The sequence below is a fragment of the Hyperolius riggenbachi genome, chromosome 4, assembly GCF_040937935.1.
Source record: "Hyperolius riggenbachi isolate aHypRig1 chromosome 4, aHypRig1.pri, whole genome shotgun sequence".
Lineage (NCBI taxonomy): Eukaryota > Metazoa > Chordata > Amphibia > Anura > Hyperoliidae > Hyperolius > Hyperolius riggenbachi.
The window spans coordinates 401,151,930-401,166,433 of record NC_090649.1 but is presented as its reverse complement, the minus strand read 5'-3'; the positions used below and the strand labels follow the sequence as shown (position 1 = coordinate 401,166,433).

The following is a 14,504-nucleotide window of genomic DNA, read 5'->3' as shown; positions in this document are numbered from 1 at the left end:
TTGGGTGGTACATTTTGCTAAGAAATATTTTATTCTAAATGCATTTTAACAGGAATATTAAGAGAAAAATTGAAAAAAATCATGATTTGCCAGTTTTCGGCCGTTATAGCTTCAAAATAATACATGCTACCATAATTCAAACCCACGTATTTTATTTGCCCATTTGTCCAGGTTATTACACCATTTAAGTTATGTCCCTATCACATTGTATGGCGCCAATATTTTATTTGGAAATAAAGGTGCATTTTTTCAGTTTTGCGTCCATCACTATTTACAAGCTTATAATTTAAAAAATATTAGCAATATAACCTCTCGACATGCATATTAAAAAAGTTCAGACCCTTAGGTAACTATTTACGTTTTTGGTTTTTTTTTATTGTAACTTTTTTCTAATTAAAAATTTTATTTAAATATTTTTGGGTGTGTGGGAGGTAAACAGTTAATTTTAAATGTAAAAATGTCTATTCATTTTAATAAAAATGTATGTAGATGTAGTTTGGCCACAAGATGGCCACAGTCAAATTTTTTTTTTGGCTTCCTGTAAGTGTACTTACAGGAATTGAAGAGGGGATGTGTAACAGAACAATCGCGGCTTTTCCATAGAAGCCAGCGATCGTTCTGAGGGACATAGATCAATGAATGGGAAATGCTTTCCCATTCATTGATCTCCGGGCTTACATGTGGCCTGCGAACCCTGGCGACTCCATTTTCCCATGGACGTAGCTCCTACGTCCAGCATGCATATTTGGACGTAGGAGCTACGTCCTGAAGGCTAAAGTGGTTAAAATGTACCTAGGACAAATCAAACATAAGGATTTATACTAACTTGGGGCTTTCTCCAGCACCTTATAGTCTATGCTCTGCCTGGCCACCTTGGTTGCACTCCTGTTGCTGGAAGCATCCTGTGCCTGCGCAGTTACAAGCTTTAACTAAATGGGCAGGCGAAGAATGTTCACGGGAGTGTGAGAAAGGTGGCACGTTGCCACAGCTACCAGGGCTAACTGCAGGAGAATGGATGGGAACGGACGCGCAACAATGGAGGCCACAGACTACAGTAGGCTGGAGCAAGCCCCAGGTAAGTATATATCCTTGTGGTTGAATTATCTTAGGTTTATTTTAATCAGCAATAACTTTATCACGACTTACTACACCTTAGCGGAATATACATAATGTTTTTCAAGGCAAACTAGACTTTCTTTGGTGGTTTTCCCCCGGAAATTATTTCATTTCCTATGCATTTTAAGGGGGAAAAAAGAAGATTTTAAGATAATAAGTACTTCTGAAGATAATAAACACAAATTAAATTTGGCTATTTATCCCACTCAATATAAAACTTAATTTCGTAGTTGGCTAAAATACATGATATTCAATTTGGAGATAAAGGTATATTTTTCTGCATTATGTACTTTTTTCTCCTAGCAATGCAATGATAATAAAAACATGTCTAAAGGTAAATGGGCAATAAGAGTTTTAGAGAATTAATTAATTAATTAATTAATTGCTTTATTATGCAGGGGTGCAGTTTCAAAAGTGGGTTATAGGAAGTGACTAAACAGTATTTTTATAGGAATAGCCCTCCTTTTTTATAGCTTAGTGTGGTGATCTAGTGGTTTGCGCTCTTATTTATAGCTTTCTTTGGGATTCAGTGAAGCTTTCCCTGGTTGTCTAGTGCCCCCTCCACCCTAATAGCTTTCCCTGACAGTCTAGTGGTTCCCCCTTAATGCATTCCCTGGTGGTCCAGTTGTCTCACTCTATCCCACAGCTCTCCCTGCTAGGGTAGTGTTGCTCCCCACACAGGGATCAGCAGCAGGTAAGCATTTCACACCCTTTCCAGTTCTTGTGGCAATTGCGTTGCTACCCACATTTGTACTGATGTAAAGTGTGTGTGTGAGACACCTCTCGTGTCACATGTACTGGGTTCTGGCTTGATGATGTCATTAAGTCGGAACCCAGTACATGCAATTACAGAAGACTGACATTTGATCAAGTTAGGGGAGAGCTGATTGCTGCAGGAACCGGGACAGGCGAAACATACTTAGCAGCATAGCTTCTTGCTGCTTCCAAACTCTACCAAAGGGAGAAGGCAGAGTGGGGGGATCAGACAACACCGTGAAACACTGTAAACGTTGATACTGACCTCAGGAAACACCCAATCCTGTTCAGGAGAGTGTGTGCCAATGCTTTCCTCCAGATACACCACTCCTGTCTCCCCACACAGTGAACACTTCAAAGTAGAATGAGGCACTCTATAGGCATTGAACTGCTGTTCAGTATTTATTGATGCCAGGCACACCTGAAGTGAATAAACGTTGAACAGTAGTTCAACCTCTATAGAGTGCCTCCTTCTACTTTGAAGTGTTAACCAGTGTGGAACACTCTGGTTAGTCCCCTTAGGTAGCAGTCCCACCTGTCTGTTTCTGTGTGTGTTTGTGTGTTTTGTTGTTTTGGGGGCGGGGGGGGGGGGGGGTGCATAGAAAAACTGAGAACCAATGCTAATCATTGAGCTAGTTCACACTTTCAGCACTGTCAGAAAACTCATGCATAAAAATGCATCCAGAAAAAAGAAAGATAAGTGTGACTCCCAGCCCTAAATAGCCACATCCCGAAATCTGGATCCAGGAAAACTGGAAAAATGCCTGCCCCTCCTGGCTCAGCTTTCCTGCTTTGCAAACTCAGAGCTGATGACATGGGAGAGGCTCAGAAACAGAAGCTCAGAAACAGACAAGTGTGGCTGTGTGATCTGTGTGCACTGTGCAGCCAGTCATCATTATCTACTGTATGCAGTTTCATTTCTACAGGCAGCCACACAGCATACCAGAATAATAAAGTTGAAAGCACACAGATGCAGCAGCCCTGCTTGACTATAGTTTCATAGAGCCTAGACAGCACATCCAGAACAGCTCATAACCTGGAAGCAGAAGGGATATGAGCTGGTGGCCAAATTGGATTTTTGCTGGAGCAATAATGGATAAAAACACTCAAAAAGGCACACCAGAGTGTCGAAATTATCAGGTAGAGCATTTATTCTTTACAAGCTATCGACTGATATGTTTATGTTTGTGTGAATCGTTAATCTCTGGTTCCCTTTCAGGCAGGCAGTCTTTGTATAGATTATCATTACTCTCATTATGCGTTTTTTTTTAGCACTGACATCTTCCACAACACTTTGCACAGTACAGTCAAGTCACTTGGGCTTAAATTGATAATCATAGAGTGCTGCTGCTGTACATCATTCTGCATAAGTACGTAAACCCTGGAGTTTTACTCTTCCTCATTTTGTAGTGCTACAACTTGGGGAAATATAGGTTCAGTGGAGACCATTAAAATTTGATTTCAAGCCCAATAAAATACTATTTTTCAGCAGTTTTATGTAGAGTGAAGTAGTGCGGCCGGATAGTGTACCGGTTAAGGGCTTCGTCTGTGACATAGGAGATCAGGGTTTGAATTCTGGCTGAAGCCAGTACCCATTCAGTAAGGAGTCATAGGGCAAAACTCCCTAACACTGCAGGGTGGCTGCAGCTCTGAAGCGCTTTGAGTATAAATGTTAGCATTATTTTTATTGTTAAGTACTATCAATGTGTTCTTGCTATATCTGTGTCCAAAATGCGTTGGTTCTCATTTCTTGTTATTTGTGGTACCTGTTAGATTAACAGTAAGGCCTCTTGCACACGACATGCGATTCAGTTTTTTTATACGATCCGATTTTTGACTTAGATTTAAAAAGTACGGCATGCTGCTACGCCTCTTAATCGGAATCAAAAATTGGATCGTATATAAAAAAATCAGAATCGCATGTAGTGTGCAAGAGGCCGAAGGCCTGGTTCACACTGGCACTAAAAAATGGTCTGTTCGTGGATCGGAACAGATGCAAATGGACCCAATGTTAACCTATGGATCCATTCACATCCATCCGTTCAAACAGATCCGCTCCGCCCGATTCGCTAAAAAGACTGCATCCTTGGATCTGCAGCAATTTTTCCGGACCACTGAGCCCAGTGGAACGGAAACAGATCCTGAAGCCCTGCATTGGGGGCAATGAGAAAACGGAATGTTTCTTCACACTAGTGAAGAAACGGACTGTTCTAGATGGAGAAATCCACTTTGGGGTGGGGGTCTGGGGGTGATGTGGGGAAATGGAATGAAAGCAGCTGAACGGAAACGGAGAGGAAATGGAGTGAAAACGGATCTGAACTGAACTAAGTTACAAAAACTTCTCCAACAAGGTTACAGACTGCAATACAAGCTCTAAGGGACATCATATCAGCCGCGAAGACCATGAGGAGACCACACCCCTCACTTGACCTCCTTCACAACTCCAGACTACACTCCAGATCATTGAGGATTGCCGACAATCTCTCACACCCTGTCCACCACTTCTTCAGTCGGCTACCATCAGGGCGTAGGTTTTAAGCCATCTCCACCAAAACTTCAAGGCACAGGAACTCCTTTTTTCCCTTTGCTGTCAACCTGTTGAACTCCCTCCATGCCCTCCCACCTCCAGCACCCACCCCCCTCATGGCTGCGGTTGCCTGACTGTTAGACTGTCTAGTGAAATTCTGTTTCTGTAATGTATCTTGCTGTCTTGTTAACACTGCTGTCTATCATGCTTTGTGGCACTATCTATATTCCTACTTTACTCTGAGCTATGTAAGTACCAAACCCAATTCCAAGCATGACCCAGTTGTGCTTGGCAAATAAAATGAGTCTGATTCTGAAAAATGATTCTAATTCTGATTAAAGGGGACTTCCAGTGTATATCACATATTCAGTGGGTCGTCTCCTATAAATTTATAACCACCTGCCGTGTCTTCTTATAAATGAACCCTGGGGCTGTGTGTCCGACTTCTAGCAGAATTTCAAATTATTCGACCCAAGCATAATTTTTGCTGCATTTTTAGGGTCACCATTCTGATGGAAGATGATCCTCTCTGTCCCTATCAGAGATCTGATACAGAGTGTAAAATGTGGAAAGTCCAAGTAGATGAATGCTTATACAGGTCAATGTATTAGCATATCTATACTCATGCATGCATGCTTGCATTCACGCCCATATGATTTCCAAAAGACTGCCTGGCAGAGCTCAAGATTATGTCAGCTGTTCAGGCCACTGGTCCACAAGCTTAACTCCATTTGTTGCTGTATATGAAAACCTCCAAAACCTTCTCCATCCAAATAAAGAGCTCTGGGCACAAAATGTTGTCACTGGCAGATGGTGCTCAGAATGGTCAGTTCTCTGCAATCAGTACTTTCAATGCTGAATAACAAAATTAAGGATTTCTGCATAGTTTAGTAAAAGTGTACCTACTCAAAACTCCTTTGTACAGGTGGATAAAACAGGGAAGGGCTAGGACTGTGTATACAGTGAGGAGATTTTACCTCACTTCCTGCTGCTCTCATGGAAACAGGGGAAAATCAGCACACAAACAACAATGAAAGCACTTTACCTCACAGCGAGGATTAATAAAAACTTTGCGTAAAGTACTACTGTAGGGGGAAAAAGAGTTGAACTTAACTGGGGCTTCTAATGGTCCCCTGCAGGCGTCCTCTGCCCACACAGCCACTCACCGATGCTCCCGTCGCCGCCTCCGGTTCACTTCTAGAATTTATGACATTAAAGTCGGAAAACCACTCCACTTGCGTGCCCGCGCCCTCGATCCTGCTGACGTCACCAGGAGCGTACTGTGCAGGCCCAGATCGTATTGGGCCTGCGCAGTACGCTCCTGGTAACGTCAGCGGGAGCGAGGACACAGCCTCACAGGTGCAGTGGTTTTCTGACTTCCCCGAAGGTGGGGACTGGAGCATCGGTGAGTGGCTGCGCAGGCACAGGACCTCTGCGGGGGACCATTAGAAGCCCCAGGTAAACTTTTTTCCCCCCTACCTCTTTACAGTACTCCTTTAAGATGGCTATACACGCTTTAATTTTCATTTTGATTGAATCTGCTGGATACTACAGCATAACGAGCTGCATTGATCATTATTTAAATCAAATTGTGCAAAAATTGATAACAATTACAAACAGACTAGCTGGAAAATTTTGGTCACTCGGTCGATGGGGTTTCAAGCAATTCTGCAGTTTCAAGCAAAGCTTGGAGTTTCAAGCAATGCTGGGGTTTCAAGCATGGCCAGGGTTTCAATCAATGCTGGGGTTAACATCAAAGCTGGAGTTTCATGCAAGGCTGGGGTTTCAAGTAAGGCCAGTTTCATATAAGGCTGGAGTTTCAAGCACGGCTGGGGTTTCATGCAAGGCTGAGGTTTCATGCAAGGCCGAAGTTTCATGCAAGGCCGAAGTTTCATGCAAGGCCGGGGTTTCATGCAAGGCCGAGGTTTCATGCAAGGCCGGGGTTTCATGCAAGGCCGAGGTTTCATGCAAGGCCGGGGTTTCATGCAAGGCCGGGGTTTCAGGACTGTCTTGTGACAACAGAGTACACAGAGTAATGTTACTATGGTGCAAAGAGAAGCAAATTGAGTTTACTGTTTTAAAAATGAAATACTTAGATTGAAATAGATATGCATTTTTGATAACATTAGACTGCAAAAAGACTTATCCAGCACCCATCTAGATTTATGTAAAATATACAAAAAAAGTAGTGGAATTCCCTTTAATTATAAATTATGTCACTACCTGCACTGCTAAACCAATAAAAGATCAGTCTACAACATGCATTCATTTCTGATATGAAAACCAGTAGTGGAAATCACTACAGTAGGCGGGAACATCCTCCAAGTCTTCATTTCTTGTAAACTAGCGTAGGACTGATTTTCTTAGATAATGTATTCTTGTTCCATTTCTTGCTCATCAGTCTTTCTGTGTGAAAACCACTTTGGTATTCACTTGGTATCCCCAGAATCACCTTGGCTGATAAGACATCTCTTTTTACGCCCCTGCCACCCACGTACTGGGGATACACTTCCTGATGCGTAGGTGTGCAGAACAAAATATACACAGTACGTGTTTTTTTCTATGTGCACAATTGGCAAATTGCAAGAAATATAGAGCCTGCTTCCTTTACATGTATCATATGAAAGACATGGTTCTGTTCTACTGTAGGTGTTAGGAAATGTTACTATTATAGAACTATAACGTTTGTTCAGTTTGTATTCATCAAAGAGCACTTCATTTTACAAATACTTTAGAGCCCAAGTTCAAACAGTGTGTTCTTTTAATATTTATTTAAGAAGTTTTGAATCAGGATAAGACCATTTATTGGCTAACTAAGAGATAAAGAAGAAGTAAGTTTTCAGCTAACAATAAGCCTTCATAGAGTGTTATTTTAAATGAATTATGCATTAATATTTTGGTAAAAAGTATTTTTTTTTAATCAAAAAAAAAAAAGAAATGAAAAATACTATTTGTACCATTTCAGAACCTCACACTGCCTGCTCACTCCACAGCAATCTGAACCTGTCTTCCTACTAGAGACGGACAGCCATGGTAGGCTATCAGTCACTAGGGAAGTGAGGGTTTAGCTGTTAGACCAATCATTCTTCCCCCAGCATTTCCATGTGATTAAATAACTGTCTCTCAGACTGTCCAAATGTCAGCAGGCAGCTATACGTCTCTGGGGAACTACGGATTAGTGCAGCACCGACTCTCCTTTTTCATTTTGCAGAACGAATATACTTTTTACTACACAAATCTTCATGCAAGGCAAACTTAAAATAATGTTATACTGAATGAGTATTTACAAGCAACTGTGCCTAAACTGGGCTTAATGATGACAAAATTATATCTCAAAACTCTGTTTATGACATTTTTCAAAATGGACCAGGAAATACTAAGACTAATATGATTCCCACCTGCATCAGACATTCTGTGCTGGGTACATCATGCTGTAAGTATTTTTCCACCTTGAATTTCATTTGCTAAACAATAAGGATCTTAACCACTTCAGGACCACAGGCTTTACCCCCCTCCCCCCTAAAGACCAGGCCATTTTTTGTGAAATAGGCCACTGCAGCTTTAAGGCCAAACTGCAGGGCCGCACAACACAGCACACAAGTAATCCCCCCCTTTCTCCCCACCAACAGAGCTCTCTGTTGGCGGGGTCAGACTGCCCCCCGGATGTTTGTTTGTATGTTTATCAATATTTATTTCTTTGTTTTTTTTTTAAATAAATTTTGTGTTTGTTTTCTTTACTTTACATAACCAACCCCCCCCCCCCCCCCCGCCCAGCCAATCCCCGTGATCGGCTGTCATAGGCTTCAGCCGATCCCCGCTGAGAGTCAGGAGGGGACAGCCGTACAGCGCTGCTGTAGATCGCAGTGCTGTACAGGTAATTTGACGGCAGAGCTGTGCGCAGCCTGCACGCAATCTCCTCTAAAACAGAGCCCCAGGACTTTACGCCAAACGTGTAACGCAGCGTGACGCAGTCCTGTAGTAGTTAAAGCGGTATTGTCACCATAAAAATCAAATTTCAACAGCAACTGGTCTGAGTGTATTAAGTGATAAAGATGCTAATCCTGCATTCAAAACTTGCAAAACTTTTTCTGCTGTTATGGTTTGTAGTTATCACACACTTTAGGAGCACTGGCCCTAGTGCCAAACAGTGCCAAAGAGTTGAATGCTGGGAGTTCTTTTTATCTATAATATATTCCTCCTCTTCCATTTATTTCCCTGCCTAGCTGCTTATCAGAAACACCCTCTGATTACTTGTGTTTACAAGCAAGGCTGAGGTGACTCAGTGATTGGATGTGTAAATAAAAAAAATAGACAGTGCAGTTGTTAGTATACACCTCAGCTAATGAATACACAATGAGCAAGAGAAGGGAGGGGGGAAACAAGAGTCAGGGAGGATATGATGTCAGCATTAGCTTGGCAAGATGGCCACTGCCTAGAATAGGATTTTCTGCTTTTCCTTTATAAAATTCACAGGAATCATTATGTGGATAGCACAATACATCTGTTATGTAAGTAGAAGTAGTATTTATCTACTTATATATGTGTTTTTTATTTCTAGGTTAGCATGGGTATCGCTTGTTCTTTAAAGCAGTGCTCCCCAACCCTGTCCTCAAGGCCCACCAACAGTGCATGTTTTGTGGAAATCCACAGAGCTAGTTAATCAGCTCTGCTGAGACACTAATTACCTCACCTTTGCATGTTTGTGGTTTTCTGCAAAACATATACTGTTGGTGGGCCTTGAGGACAGGGTTGGGGAACTCTGCTTTAAAGGATAAGGGGCTTCTTCCAGCACCTAGGAGTTTCTGTGTCCACCACCGAAGTTCCGCTCTGCTCCAGGCTGCTGTCGTCTCCTCTGTAAGATCCTGACCTGCGGCTGGGTTGTGGCCTTCTGCGTATGTGCGAATCTCGTGATCGCGCTCCCGTGCCCGGGAGAGCTCTGCACTTGCAGAGTTCAAATTTCTCTGAACTGTGCAAGCGCAGAGCGCGATCACGAGAGGTGTGCATCGTGCAGGCGCAGAAGACCTTGACCCAGCCGCAGGACAGGATCTTATTGAGGGGATGACAGCAGCCTGGAGCAGAGCGGAACTTTGGTGCTACACAGAGACATTTCTAGGGGCTGAAAGAAGCCCCAGGTGAGTAAAGTCTTTCTTTGTCAGATTGGCCTCTTGTATCCTTTAAGCATAAAGATATGTACAGACATTACATTTTAGATGGCTAAAATTATCATATGTCAGTACTGGCATCCTCCATCATTTGCACCTGTCAAATACGGGTGACAAGCAATAGGCACAGCAGAGTTTTTTTTAACTGGTTGCTTTTTTTCTCAGGTGCTGCTAATAGTCTACTGCTTCACTTCCCCTGTCCACAGGACAGCCCTTGTTGTTAAAGGACTTACGAGGCCAACGGAGGAAAAAAAGTTAATTACCTGCATCGTCGTTTTAGGCACGGAGGACGCTGTCCACGCCCTCCGCTCATTATCCCCCCCCCTGGGCCGGCTCCCGACCCCACGGCCCGGGTCGGGCTCTCCTGCCTCTCCAAAGATGGCCGCTTCCTCTGGCCGCGGCTGCGCAGTCCGCCTGGCCGCGAGTGCGGCTGCGCAGCTCTAGGGCCAACCTCCCCGATCCACGCTACGTAGCGTGGATCGGGAGGGTTGGCCCTAGGGCTGCGCAGCGCACTCGCGGCCAGGCGGACTGCGCAGCCTCCGTGCCTGAAACGACGATGCAGGTAATTAACTTTTTTTCCTCCGTTGGCCTCGTAAGTCCTTTAAGCCAAGCAGATTGTGCATGAACTGTCACTGGGTGCCAGCAGACAAAATTATCACCAACATACATTGTGACCAGCAGAAATCTAGTGTCTGAATGAGGCTTAAACCTTTTCATTTCTGCCTCCAATAAGTATTATATCAGTTCCGTTTGTAAGTTATCATGTGAACTCTGGATGTATGATCTCTACAGGTCATCCTGAGTCCTAGGCATGTAAGAAATAAACAAAGGGTCTTATCTATTTTTCAGAAATACCTCAAAATACCCAGATAGCTCATGGTAACCCAGAACTACTAGGAAAGTATAAGGGGCTAAAAGAGACCAAAAAGCCTTCCTACTAAAAAGCAACACTGAGTATAATTAACCTTCTTAAAACAAAAGGTGTTTGCAATAATTCAGCTTGAAGTGAACAAGTGTGATTTCCCATGATCACTCCTGAATATGCAAATCATTGCTTTATGTCCTAGAAACCAGGCTCACATTCTGAGCTGCTGGTGTATTGCAAGTCTATAGCATATACATTTTACAGAGCCACATCAACCCAACATGTAGACGGACTGGTTCAGACTGTTTGTCCCTGTCAGTGCATGGCTAGATTGATGTGGCTTGATGGGATAGGGCTTGGACCAGAACTACAGAATGCTCAGGTAGCTAATGGTGATCCAGAAATACTAGGAAAGTATAGGGAGCTAAAAGACACTGAAAAGCCCTCATACTAAAAAGCAACGCTGAGTATAATTTGTCTTCTCATATTTTATACCTTTGTCTTGAAGTTATACAAATGACTGCCCTTTCTTATGTATTGTACAGTGCTGTGCACTTTATAATTAGAGTAATACTTATATGTTTTACCTCAGCTTTTAAAAGATCATGAAAGGCAAAACAAACATTATGTAAGTGTCGCCTACTGGTCTTCATTAGTATAAAGTGAGCATATGATGGTGACTGCACCTATTGCTTGATCTATTTTTTTAAAACTAAGAAAACTGGAAAGGAAAGCTAAGCTTACAATGACATCACCAGAATATAATGACACATGCAAGTCACGTCTGTACCATCCCTTTCACAGAAAGAGAAGGGTAAACCACAGAATCATGTACCTAGAAGATGCAGTCCTGCTCTGCAGCACATTTAAGAATTGCGAAGCTCAGTATAGTTCATACATAGAAGCAAATCAAAAATGTTTCTTTACCTGTGACTGTACCGAACTGCTATGGTCAACCCGAGCTGCAAGAAAAAACAAACTGCATTAGCTAAGTTATTATTAACACAAGAAAGTACCTGCAGGATCTCAGATGAAAAAGTTGTAACATAACATAAGTTTAATAGACATATGTTCTGTTCAGCTCTAAGTGTAACGGCCTATGTCCACTAGGGCTGTTTGTGCACAATTTCACAAATCCGGATCTCGGCCTATAAAAATCAATACTGCACTGCTTCAGAATTCTGGTCAACGAGTCCAAATCCCCATAGCCGTGCATGGCAGCAGATGAGGGCATAGTAGTCAGGGAGAGGCAGCAGTCAGGGAGAGGCAGCAGATGAGGGCATAGCAGTCAGGGAGAGGCAGCAGATGAGGGCATAGTAGTCAGGGAGAGGCAGCAGGTGAGGGGATAGCAGTCAGGGAGAGGCAGCAGATGAGGGCATAGCAGTCAGGGAGAGGCAGCAGATGAGGGCATAGCAGTCAGGGAGAGGCAGCAGATAAGGGCATATCAGTCAGGGAGAGGCAGCAGATGAGGGCATAGCAGTCAGGGAGAGGCAGCAGATGAGGGCATAGCAGTCAGGGAGAGGCAGCAGATAAGGGCATAGCAGTCAGGGAGTGGCAGCAGGTGAGGGGATAGCAGTCAGGGAGAGGCAGCAGATGAGGGCAAAATAAAAAAATCAACTATTTCCAACAGGTCTGATCTGATTTCGGATCGATTTTGAGTTCACTTATATGCAAAATTGAGCAGAAAATTGTATCAGTTGTACCTAGCATAACACAGCCAAGAACTACTGAACCAATACCTGGTAGCTGGTTAATTAACTAGCAGCAAGAGGCTTTGGTAGGCTAAGCGTTATCCCTTTTCTTGGTTAGAACTATTGGTGGTCGCTACACATGATGTCCAGAGTGGCACAAACGCCTGTATCTTCAGAAACACACAGAGACAACTTCAAAAGTGTTTCTTTTTCTATTTTTCCTTTTCTACCAATAATCTGTGTGTAGTATCGGTGTATATGAAACTTCCCTATTTACCGGCATTAGAAAATATATAATGTACCATAGAGCTGAGCGGATCACCAGTTTACCAAGTGAAACGATAAGACAAATCTTAACCTACAAAGGTAAAATGAGTCACGATATTTCTCAGCAAACCCAGAGTGCATTTGAAGGCCACACTTTCTCAGCCTACTGTTTAAGTCCTATGGAAATCAAATGCAAAAAACACATCAAAGTAGAAAGCACTGCACGGTAGACAAGAGAAAAAGTTCAGATACACCGCATTAATTATAACCATGTTATTCTTTAGCGTGTATTACTGCAACTGCCAGGAGATTAGTTGTAAGAGTTGGTAAACCTAAAGCACACCTGAAGCGAAACATAACTTATCATATAATGAATTGTATGTGTAGTACAGATAAGGAATAGAACATTCATAGCAAAGAAGAGTCTCATATTTTCATTTTCAGTTATATACCGTACCGTTTTTTTTACAAAATTGCATCTATGTCACAGTTGCAGTTTTAAAAATACACTCAGTCTTTTAACCACTTAACGACCCCGGTCAGCCGATCGGCGGACCTAGGTGTTAAGTGGTTTTACACCTTTCCACGTCAGTTCACGGAGGGTGTCTCCATGAACTGCCTGTGAGCCTCCGGTCGCGGCTCGCAGACGAAATGTAAACACGCAGGGAAGAAATCCCCACTGTTTACATCAATACGGCGCTGCTGATGCCTCTGATTGGCCGGGGATCGCCGCATTCTGATAGGCTGAAGCCTATGAGAGGTGGCGCAGGACGGATCTCCGTCCTGTGCCGCCCATAGCCTGCGGAAGAGAGAGGGAAGGACTGGAAGGCTGGGAATAGCTGCGGAGGGGGGCTTTGAAGAGCACCCCCTGCAAGGCACAAGTAGCCGGCAGCGATCAGACCCCCCTAGCAGGACATCCCCCGAGTGGGGAAAAAAGGGGGGAAATCTGATCGCCTTGGCTGATTTCTGATCTGTGCTGTGGGCTACAGAGACCACGCAGCACAGATCAGCCAGAAATCCCCTGGTCCTTAAGTAGTTAAAGTATAAAACAAAGCAGAAATAATGACCCTTTGAACTTTCCTGCAGTAAAACCTTATCTTAAGTTGTCCCTCACTGTTTATTTTTTAAGTGCTTCAGAAAACAGGACTGTATTCTTGGATCGAATAGCTCAGAGAAGCTCTTTTGCATTGATAACAACTGAAGATATTGCATAGTTTACATGGAATCATGAAAAAGCCTCACAGCAAAAAGGAAAACTAGATGGCGGCGGGGGACTGGAGCAGCAGTGAGTGACTACGAGGGCACCGGATGGCTGCATGGGGCTGGTAGAAGCAGAACTAGCTGGCGGCGGGGGACTGGAGCAGCAGTGAGTGACTACGAGGGCACCGGATGGCTGCATGGGGATGGTAGAAGCCCCAGGTAAGTGAAACACATTTTTTTTTGCCTGACGATTCCTTTAAAGAGACACTGAAGCGAGACTAAATCTCGCTTCAGCTCTCATATATAGCAGGGGCATGTGTGCCCCTGCTAAAACGCCGCTATCCCGCGGCTTAACGGGGGTCCCTTCACCCCTAACCCACCTCCCGCAAAAGTTGGTCGCAGACTTGGTCGCTAAATTTCCCTTCCTGGAGGCAGGGCTAACGGCTGCAGCCCTGCCTCCCAGCGCGTCTATCAGACGCGCATCGCCGCCTCTCCCCCGCCCCTCTCAGTGAAGGAAGACTGAGAGGGGCGGGGGAGAGGCGGAGATACGCGTCTGACAGACGTGCGTGGGGCAGGGCTGCGGCGGTTAGCCCTGCCCGAATGCGGAAACGCTCCCCCGCATTACGGAGGGGATTTGGGGGGACAGGGACCCCCGTTAAGCCGCGCGATAGCGGCGTTTTAGCAGGGGCACACATGCCCCTGCTATATATGAGGTCTGAAGCAAGATCTATTCTCGCTTCAGACTCTCTTTAAGTAACTAAACATTTATAGCCAAACTAAAAATGCAGAATTAAAGCATACCTGAAGCGAGGAAAAATGAAAAAATGATGCCAATCGTGCCCTCTGTACTGCCGTTGCAGCCCCCAGTCGCAACTCCAACTGGTTCCAGTCAGAGAGGGGCACATTAATCATGCCCCTAA

At 44.0% G+C, this 14,504-nt stretch overlaps 1 protein-coding gene across 1 annotated transcript in view; it reads right to left on the bottom strand.

The window, feature by feature from the left end:
• ACOXL (acyl-CoA oxidase like) overlaps positions 1-14,504 on the bottom strand; it is a 486,411-nt gene that overhangs the window by 293,130 nt on the left and 178,777 nt on the right. Inside the window, exon 10 of the mRNA XM_068232279.1 lies at positions 11,354-11,388. Coding sequence (XP_068088380.1) covers positions 11,354-11,388 — 35 coding nt within the window. The remainder of the gene's footprint in view (positions 1-11,353; positions 11,389-14,504) is intronic.